General features: G+C 44.2%; 3 protein-coding genes across 9 annotated transcripts in view; all 3 read left to right on the forward strand.

Annotated features, from left to right (window-relative positions):
* The window catches only part of LOC125045785 (longitudinals lacking protein, isoforms A/B/D/L-like), an 81243-nt gene that overhangs the window by 60664 nt on the left and 10579 nt on the right, over positions 1 to 10000 (forward strand). The window contains exons 5-6 of one of the 7 annotated variants that reach the window (XM_047643233.1): positions 4013 to 4449; positions 4694 to 4816. The exons of 4 other annotated variants lie outside the window; for them this stretch is intronic. In XM_047643233.1, the coding sequence (XP_047499189.1) occupies positions 4013 to 4432 (420 nt within the window). In that variant the 3' untranslated portion in view covers positions 4433 to 4449; positions 4694 to 4816. Of the gene's footprint in view, positions 1 to 2971; positions 3941 to 4012; positions 4450 to 4693; positions 5575 to 10000 lie in introns of those variants that run through there. 2 more of the 7 variants (XM_047643259.1, XM_047643230.1) reach the window with 2 other exon arrangements.
* Positions 8699 to 9664, forward strand: LOC125045789 (zinc finger protein 358-like). Its single transcript, XM_047643274.1, has one exon. The coding sequence runs from the start codon at positions 9305 to 9307 to the stop codon at positions 9653 to 9655; it is 351 nt and encodes a 116-aa protein (XP_047499230.1). The 5' UTR covers positions 8699 to 9304; the 3' UTR covers positions 9656 to 9664.
* LOC125045790 (zinc finger protein 586-like) overlaps positions 9675 to 10000 on the forward strand; it is a 613-nt gene continuing 287 nt past the window's right edge. Inside the window, exon 1 of the mRNA XM_047643275.1 lies at positions 9675 to 10000. This exon is cut by the window's right edge and continues 287 nt beyond it. Within this exon, the coding sequence (XP_047499231.1) occupies positions 9993 to 10000 (8 nt within the window). The 5' untranslated portion in view covers positions 9675 to 9992.

Consider the following 10000-nt stretch of genomic DNA (forward strand, 5'->3'; position numbering starts at 1 on the left):
AGGGCGTTAGGACAAAATCTATTTATTTTGCGTGCTTGTGCTTGTGCGCGGTTGTGTAAGTATTGAAACTCACGCATAACTTTTACAAACTTTTTACCTAAATGTATGTCTTGATAACGTGTATTATTTCAAGAGAGACGTGGCCTGACTAAGTGTAGGTCAATCGTGTTTTCGTTTGAGATATAGATGGAAAATAGGAGGTAAATTTAGTGTTATGAAGTGAAGGTACATTTAAAGTGTTAAAAGAATGAAGGTTGAATTTTGTAAAATGATAAAAGTGAAGATAGATTTAGTAAAGTAATAAAATTGATGGTAAATTTAGAAAAGTAAAAAAGAAAAGACATGGTGATAATTTGAGATTCCAAGGTAAAACAAAAAAGACAAAATACAGCAACAACAAACAAACAAACAAACAAAACAAAGAAGGAATTGAGAAATACAATTAGTTCTATTTGTGTATGTTGTTTCCTACGCTTACTGATTTTATTTTTATGGTGTGCAATAAAGACTACAAAATACAATAAACCAGGTATCGACTTGCAAGGGCAGGTTGCAATTACTGAATATTTTATTTGATACCCTGGCGAGATAAATAAAAAAAAAAAAAAAATAGAACTTTCTTTTGTTTATACGTTTTTATGGTATTTTATTAAACATTTTATTTATTTGTATTGGTTAATATGACATTTCTTGGTATCTCTTTGTCTATCGATTTTTTTAATATTGTTATTATTATTTTTTTTTTTCATTTGTCTCTTTTCTTTTTCCTTGACTTATGATAATAATCCTCGAAGGTCCAGAGGATTAATGAGTGAATTAGAATGTAAGAAAGATAAAACACAATTTTAATCGTCATCACTGTTCCCCCCAAAAAAAAGAAAAAGAAAGAAAAAAAAAGAAAATCCCACTTATTCTGTCACAAAAGATACACTTGTTAACAAACGCGATACATTACGTAAAACAAACAAAAACAAAACGAAAACGAAAAGAGGGGGACATTTATTGTACAAATGCAATCTTGTTCAATCGTGTTTTTTATTCCATGAAAACGCGTTCCTCGTTGCACAAATTCCGGAAGAGTTCGTTGCACACGATGTACTTAAAAAAAAAACAAGAAAAAGAAAAAAGAAAGAAAAAAGTGTGGGTGATCGTGTATCTTGAATCTGTGTTCTGGATCTATGTTCTGTTATGGCTCTTATGTAAATCAAAATGTAGAGCGTGATAGGCATGTGCAGGTTGTTGGTATGTTTCTGTAAGTACGGTGTGCAGATGTATATTAATGTATATTTGTATATATGTGATTGGGTGTATGGGGATAGGTGTATATTTGTATGGAATTGTAAGCATATGTATATGTATATATCCATATCCGTATCCGTATCCGTATACATACACATATATAGACATACACATATATAGACATACACACATACACACATACACACATACACACATACACACATACACACATACACACATACACACATACACACATACACACATACACACATACGTACATGCATACATACATACATACATACATACATACATACATACATACATACATACATACATACATACATGCATACATACATACATACATACATACATACATACATACATACATACATACATACATACATACATACATACATACATACATACATACATACATACATACATACATACATACATACATACATACATACATACATACATACATACATACATACATACATACATACATACATACATGCATTCATGTACACATACATTCATGTACACGTACATGCATACACATTTATACACAAGTGTATATGTACACATACATGCATACATGCTTACATACATACATATATATGTACACATAGGTGTACATATGTGTATAAATATGTATATGTGTATACGTATATGTATACATATATGTATATATGAGTGTGTATGTGTGTATATGTATATGTATATATACGCGCGTGCGTGCGTGCGTGCGTGTATGTATGTATGTATGTATGTATGTATGTATGTATGTATGTATGTATGTATATATATGTATATGCATAATGGACGTGAATTGTCGAGTTTTGAGAGCTTTTGGTATGTGAATGGGTGAGTATGTAATTCAGTGGTGCAGATGCAGGAGTATGTGAAGTATGTAAATTTGTTAATGGTGGTTGAATGAGTGTGAATGAAAGATAAAAGATAAAAGATATTTTTTTTCTTGGCAGTTCCGCCGCGCATGGGTACTGACAATATGCTCATAAAGAAATAGGTTTTGAATCTTTTCGCTCTGGCCAAGGCCTATTTAGCAAAGGCAGTCATTAAAGTCGTTTGCAAAATACCAATTTAAAAGAAAGGGAAAAAATATGATGTAGCAGAAATGTTTAAAAGGGACTTGGTTTGGACACGAGCGAATTGGTTGATTTAAACTCCGAGTCGTTAATTTAATGTTTATGTTGTCTTTGAAGAGGATTATTGGGGGGGGGGGGGGGTATTGAAAGATCGATTTCATGTTAGGAATTGCTTGTTAATTATCAGTCTAACCTAATCAACTTCATTGCTGGTCTGGCACTCGCGAGCCGCGTTTGTCTTGGCTCCCTTGTACATGGCAAATGTGAATAAAGAATGATAATGTTTCTGGATTGTCATTTAACCACACGACGGATTTCAGCTTTCAGTTTGAGAAAGGGGGGTTAATAAAGCCTGGAAATCTGATACTATTTAGATGATTTTCACACTCACTTTCCTTTGATTTGCATGTCATAGGATTTATTTGTTCATGGGTAGCATGACTCGTTCTTGATATACCAGTACTGCCATTCACTCAGCATCCCGTTGGTGTAGATTTAGCATTAAAGTAAAAGGCGTCGAGGCGCGCGGCGCATCCCCCCGCGGGAAGGTCGCCAGGCTGTGTTGTCTCGCGCCCGAAAGCGGGGCTTGTGAGCAGGAGTTAGAGCCGCCTTGTCTGTTGCAGGGTAGAGCTGCTGCCCCGCACCAGGAGGGCGCCGGGGCTCAGGGAGGCGCCTCTGCGCGAACGCCCGTGATTCTCGCGTGCCCGAACTGCCCCAAGACCTTCATCGGGCCCGGACGCCACCAGCTGTACGAGCGCCACGTCATAGTGCACACGGGGGAGCGGCCCTACAACTGCGCGCACTGCAATTACCGCGCCAACCAGCTGTCCAACCTGCGGCGCCATATCAGGAACATCCACCAGGGCCCGCAGGCGCAGGCGGGGGACAGCAGCCAGCGTATTTACGGCGGCGCCCTGGGCAGCCAGGCGCACCCAGGCAGCCAGGCGCACCCGGGTCGGTCAGGCATCCCGCAGGTCGCCGGGCCCGTGACCAACGGCCAGGGTCAGGGTGTGGTCGGCAGGGGCGCCGAAGGGGAGCACTTGGCGAGCGCGCCCCTGCAGCAGCACTACACCAGGGAGGGCTTCGAGGGCGCTGTCGGCCAGAGATGATAAGAGGCGAAGGCGCGGTGTGCGAGGCGAAGGTCAAGCGAGGTCAAAGCGAGGGGCGTCCGGCGTCTCTTCGAGCGCTGACTCTGAAGCAGGTGTGGCTAAGACGAGGCCGAGACACGAATTCAATTCCCTAATGTTTTTTAAAGTCTTGATTTGGTGAAACAGAGTTGAACTTTTTTTCAGTGATTTTGTGAAGGCGTTAATGAGGTATGGTGTTTGCTGTGCTGGATTATTCTTGAGGTCTGGCTCAATGTGGCAGATTGAGCAGAGTAGTGCTGAAGGGGAACTGACATGAATGTTTTAAAACTTTATATTACCTGATATTTAGAGGGAATTGCAATCATAACAACCGTAAAGGTGAAGCAGAGCAAAGTGTGTTATTCAGGGGAGGTCAGTCAGCAGAAGGCAGAGGAAAGGCAGTCAGACTAGCTCTTGTTTTTGGCCTTGTTGTGAAGTAGGATTGGCGCAAGCCCTTTTCTTGCTGTTAAGTGAAACCAGGTCTGCTTGCGTCCTGGAGTCAAGGAGGTTGAGGCTGAGCGTGGCTGTGTTTTGCAGGGCTTGGCTGTGCGGCTGGGCGACGTGGCAGCGCTGGTGTGCCCCGTGTGCGGCAAGTCCTTTGGAGGCCGCAACCGCCGCCAGATCCTGGAGCGGCACATCGCGACGCACACGGGCCACAAGCCCTACCCTTGCCCCCACTGCCCGTTCCGCTCGTCGCGCCAGGACACGCTCAAGATCCACGTGGCCAGGATGCACCGCGACCTCCTGCCCCGCGACGCCGCCCCCGGGGGCGCGAGGGAGACGGGCCTGCGGGAGCCACAGGGGAGGGCTCGGACCACCGGACCCAGGGTCCTGAGGGACCTCGTGATCTTCGACCACGGCGCGCCGCTTCTTGAGGCTGCGCAGCAAAGGGAGGCTGCGACCCGGGACGCGCCGCCCGTCGCTGCCCACGCCCATGACGCTCGGCCCGCCCTGTAACCCGTGCACTTGGACCGGTACTGTATGACGAGTCGTAGAGAAACATCCGTACATTTAGGAGTCCCCCCCCCCCCCCCCACCAAATATAAATAAAGCTGAGAGGAGAGAGTCTCGCTCCCAAGGCATTTAATGTTGCATGATGTTCACTGATCCAAATCCTAGCACTTGCCTCAGAGGACAGACACATATACTTGTTGGAGATGTGTGAGTGGCCCAGGTGAACTGGCACAGGTGCTAAGGACTGTCTTGGGTGTGTTGCAGGAGCCGAGTGCCGCCCCCGCCGCATCCCTAGGGGGTGGAGACCCCGCCGCCAGCAAGCCCCCCTCCCTTATCTGCCCGCTCTGCCGGAGGGCCTTCGCCGGGAAGAACCGCCGCCAGCACCTCGAGCACCACATCTACACGCACACGGGCGAGAAGCCCTTCGCCTGCCTGCACTGCCCCTACCGCTCGAGCCGCAAGGACACGCTGCTCACGCACCTCAGGAAGTGGCACCCACACCAACAGAAGGACAGGCCGTAGGGCGTGCCGAGGGGCATGCCGAGGGGCATGCCGAGGGCCCTGTCCTCCTTGAGGTTCTCCGTGAAAGGGGCGGGACTCATGCGGCTCTCTTCCCTCTGGGTCTGTTCTTTATATATATCTGTGAATGGTTACATGTTGTTAAGGAAAAAAAAAAAAAAACTTTGTGATAAGACAGCACTTGGAGTGTGATCTCTCTGTAAGAAAGAAAGTGGAAAGAACGTTGCATTGTGGTCGGATCTTTTTTTTTACTTTGAGCCCTCAACACGAAACATTTCTATTTTTTTTTTATCCTCCATTGCAAGTGTGGCTCATGCGTAAATCATGTGACAGACAAACTGGTGTTCTCCACAACGATCAGTACCAAATGTGATCAATGTACGTAATTTGCGAGTGGAATTACAACATTGCAATTCTGTTTTTATATTATATACATATATCAGGTTTTCCCCCTATGTACTTACACGTAGCTTTCTTTTTTTCTCTCTCTGTTATTCAGACAACGTGTTAGAAGTATGTCAGTTTAATCATAATATCGTGATTAAATTGATACTATTGAATACAAATTTTCGGTATGATTGTTGATATTTCGTTGTACGATATAGCTTAATAAAGATAGCATGGAAGTTTCGTGGTTTTCATTTTGAAATTACGTCATTACAGATGATAGTGAGAGAGAAAAATAAAACCGGGAATAGTTCACAAGAGGTTATAAACAAGAAATGATTACTGTTTATGATAAAAAGGAGAGGAAATCAAAATAGATGGCATTTCTTCATAAATAGTGATTTGAAAAAAAAAAAATCAATTGATTCTCAGGGAAGCTTTATAACTGAAATTCATCTTTCACATTTCTTGTTTTTTTGTGTGATACGAGTTTTGAAGGGAAGATGGTGGGCTACGTGTTTTTATATAGAAATATATTCAGATTGGAAGAAAAGCAGTTGAAAGATTTTTATTGCAGGATGGTAAACTTTGTTCATTCATAGACAAAGGGCATATGTACACATATCTCCGTATATGTATATATATTTTTTTATACATATTGCAAAACCCTGCATTTGCATTTAAGTTAATAGTGACATTAATATTTAAACAGTTATATACATACGATAATGTCTACATAAACAAACATTCGTGCTTACAGATATAGACACAGACAAACACGTCTATTAATATACACACAATTCAGTTGTAGTGATTCGGACTGCATCTTAATAACCCTTGTTAATTAGGTAATTTGTCGCTGCCTCCACCTGGTTAATACGCCCAGGAACAATACTTGCGCGGAAAGGAGGAGACCTCGAGAAGGCTGTAAATAAACTAAAAAAGGAAAGGGTAAGTGTAAGGAAAGAAAAGAAAATGACCCAATACGCGAGGGTTTTCGTCTGGTGACCGGGGTTAGGTCCGCGGAGAGTGCGTGTCAGCCTCCAGTGGCTCGTGGAAGGTGGTCAGTTGCTTGCCAGAGGTTGCCAAGTTATGGAATCATTTGTCTCGTTTGAAGGTTTGATTTAGAACTAGGGGATTTCACTCACGATGCCATAGTTGAATAAATTATACTGATTATTTAATACAACTGAAGAACATACATTAGAATATTGATCAAAATCTTAAAAAAATGAGAATAAAAGTGTCAGTAAAATACAAAACACTAGAACTTGAGAACCTCTAAAAACGATCGATAAAAAAACATTAACAAAAAATTACGAAAAAAAAATTGACGGAACACCCTGATTTATATTATAAATATAAAAAAGGCTTAAAAATACCATCTTACCGCCGTTTCGACCGGCTTTAAAACACTAATAAAAAACAAAAAAAACAACAACACTCTCGCTTCCACCGGGTCTACATCGGCCGCAAGAGGATGTTCTTTCTCCCGGACTTGCCTACCTCTCTCTTTTCCTGCACCAGGTTTATAAGTCGTGTGATTGTAAAAAGATAGTTCACAGTCCTTGGTCCTCTCCGCAAATATGTGTACGAATGGACGATGATCAGTTATGATCTCTCCCTCACACAAGTTTCTGGAAAAGTATGAGATTGAATGGGTTTTACCTTGGTCATCTTGTTGTATCAGACAAGTGCCAATGGCTACATCAGAAGCAAATGGACAGTTGAAATCTGGCTGTTTCAAGATAGGATCAGAAGCCAAATCGTCTTTCAAAGGATCAAAAGCACTTTGCTGTTCCTGACCCCAATGAAATTTGGCCTGGTTCTTCAGCAAGGTGTCAATGGAGCAGCCAGAGATGCGTAATCCTTCACATACTTCCAAAAGAAAACGGTGGCTCCCAAAAAATGTCATGTTACGTGGCGCTGTCATTTGTGTGACTGCCTTACCTTTCTTTAGAAGTACACCATTTGGAGTTATAAGATGCCCCAAAATTTAAAAGTATTCACATCAAATTTAATTTCCTTGGGTTCAACCTGTTAGCAGCTTTTGACAACAAACCCATTGTTTCATCCAGATGGTCAGGATGCTCTTCAAAGCTTCCAGAGGTCCCAATGACATTATGAAGGCAAGCGTGTGTCATCCTAAAATGGGATGTAACAGAGCATTAATAGCTCTTTAAAGTAGAAGATGCAGTTGCTAGACCAAAAAGCATTCTTTTAAATTGGTACAGACGGCAGCCGTCTTCTGGCGATCACTTTAATTTACTCTTACCATCCAATAGGCGGATTTGGCATCTAATGCCATAAACCAGTGGGTACCTGCTAACTTGTTTATTGTCTCATCGAGCCTGGACATTGGATAGGTTTCAGCTCATCTGATTTGTACCAAGACCATAAGTGATAACTATGGTGAGGTTGATGGTTCAATGATTTCCTCATGCAACATCGCCTCATCGTCTGCCGTATTCTCCATTGTCGTGTCCATATTGGTCCTTCACCTGAAGTTATAATATTGTGATTAATATCGGGGACACAACCAAGAGGGGCATCTTCATCAAACAAATCACTATACCTCTCCAGGATATAGATCAACCTTTCCCTTCTTACTGATCCTAGATGTTCCAAGTTCTCTCTTGGGATGATCCCCTCCACACTGGTAGAAATTTTCCCTTTACACACATCAACCAAAATAATCAATACTGAAATGCTCATGGAAGTCATTTGTGAAGCCGTCCAAAGCCATGGATTCACCTAGGTCAGCCTCGTCTGGAATATGCATGAGATTAGAATTTGCATACACATTGTCAATCACATTAATACTGGTTAATTTCAATCACCCTTTCAATGTTACTGGGTGAGGCTTATCATTAATGACTCAAACACTAGCATTATCATTGTTCACTGATATTACACTTCTTGGCACTAGTACTCGTGTCTCATCCCCCTTAAAATAACTATAAAAACTAATTACTAAAAGGTATTGGTAAAAGGTTCTTCCCCTGGCATTGAAATACATGAAATACACGAAATAAAGAAAATGTTTTCCATATTCATTTTAAATGATTATAGATAAAAAACAGGGTTAATAGAATTAGAGAAAAAAAAGTCTTGGTTTGGGGAATTTAACTTGTTCACTCCAAGAGAAACTTAGGTATTTTTGGGGCTTCCCTTGTAGGGTCTCTGGCTTGGGTCACTACGCAATGATGACGTATTGTTATTGAATTTCAACGGGAATAAGCGATTAATTTAGAGGAAAAAACGAGAGGGGAGACTGTAGAAACCTTGTACACTTGTGGTCGGATGTCATAGGTTGAATTGTCAGTTCCAACTATGTTTGTGAAGTGTGTGGCTTTGTTAGAAACAGACTTACGTGTTTTTTTCTCCATATCATTTTCTTGAGAGAGGTACATTGAGGTCGACGTGACAGCGTTTATTGTGTCCATGGTATGTAGAGTTATAGAAGACACAGCAGTTGGTTCTTGCTCGAGCTGGTGTGTGTTGCTTGCTACGCTAAGAGCCTTGTTGGGACGTGTTCAAGGGACTGACGCAGTATTCCCCGGCAGGTGAGGGCGGCGGCGGAGGGCGTGCCACTGGAGGGGAGTGTTGCCGGGGCAGGCGACCACCCAGTCGGGGGCGCCAACCAGTACCACCCATGCTCAGTTTGTGGTAGACTCTTCAACCGAGCATATAACCTGAAGAAGCACCTGCTCACTCACACGGGGGAGAAGCCCTTTACGTGCATGTTCTGCCCCTACCGCGCCGCGCTCAAGGGCAACGTCACCAAGCACATGCAGGCGCGCCACCTGGACCGCTTTGCGCCGCCGCCGCACCCGGCCCTCTGAGGCGAGGCGCCGCTTGGGTCACAACGCCCGCAGCGGGAGGAGGACCTAGGTCTTGAGGATTTGTAGCTTTGTGTGTAAAGAGTGTCAGTCAAGGGTGCTTGTGTTAGTGCTAAGGGTTTAAACAATGTCTGGCCGGCGAGCTGGCGTCAAGTCTATACTGAAGGCTGCCTTGTCTCTCCTGCAGGCTGGGGTCCCGTCCAACACACTGGCCCACCTGCTGACGCGGCTGGCGCCCCCCGCCCGCGCGCCGCACGAGGCCATCAGGGACCGGGGCGTCGCGGAGGGCGGCCAATCGTGCCCCCACTGTGGCCGCTTCTTCGGGCGTCCGGTCGACCTTGGGCGCCACCTGCGCACACACACTGGGGAGAAGCCCTTCGCGTGCCCGCACTGCGCCTTCCGCAGCGCGCAGAGCGGCAACGTGTACCGCCACATCAAGATGAAACATCCAGAATTCTTGGCGGTTCCCCCGCCCTGAGGGCCGCCCCTCCTTGCACAGGCTAGGGCCGCCGCGCCTCGCCTAGGGTTAGCGTTCGCCACCACTGCCGCTCGGGTTCTCGGCCTGGGTTCTGACGAAACATGTTGCCTAAGGATTATTACCTTACACTCAGACAGCAAAACCATGACACAGCAAAACCTCCCCGAACATATTGGACATCATTGCTTATGGTCTTGATTTCTCTCCATTGTAGGTGAGCCCAGGGAGTGTTGGTAGTGGTGGTCAGGGAGGGAGTGGGGCCCACTCGCTCGGCCGCCAGCAACAACAACATCAAGAACAACACCTCCAACAACAACACCAACAGCAACACCAACACATGGAACA

Source organism: Penaeus chinensis, chromosome 38 (genome assembly GCF_019202785.1).
Source record: "Penaeus chinensis breed Huanghai No. 1 chromosome 38, ASM1920278v2, whole genome shotgun sequence".
Lineage (NCBI taxonomy): Eukaryota > Metazoa > Arthropoda > Malacostraca > Decapoda > Penaeidae > Penaeus > Penaeus chinensis.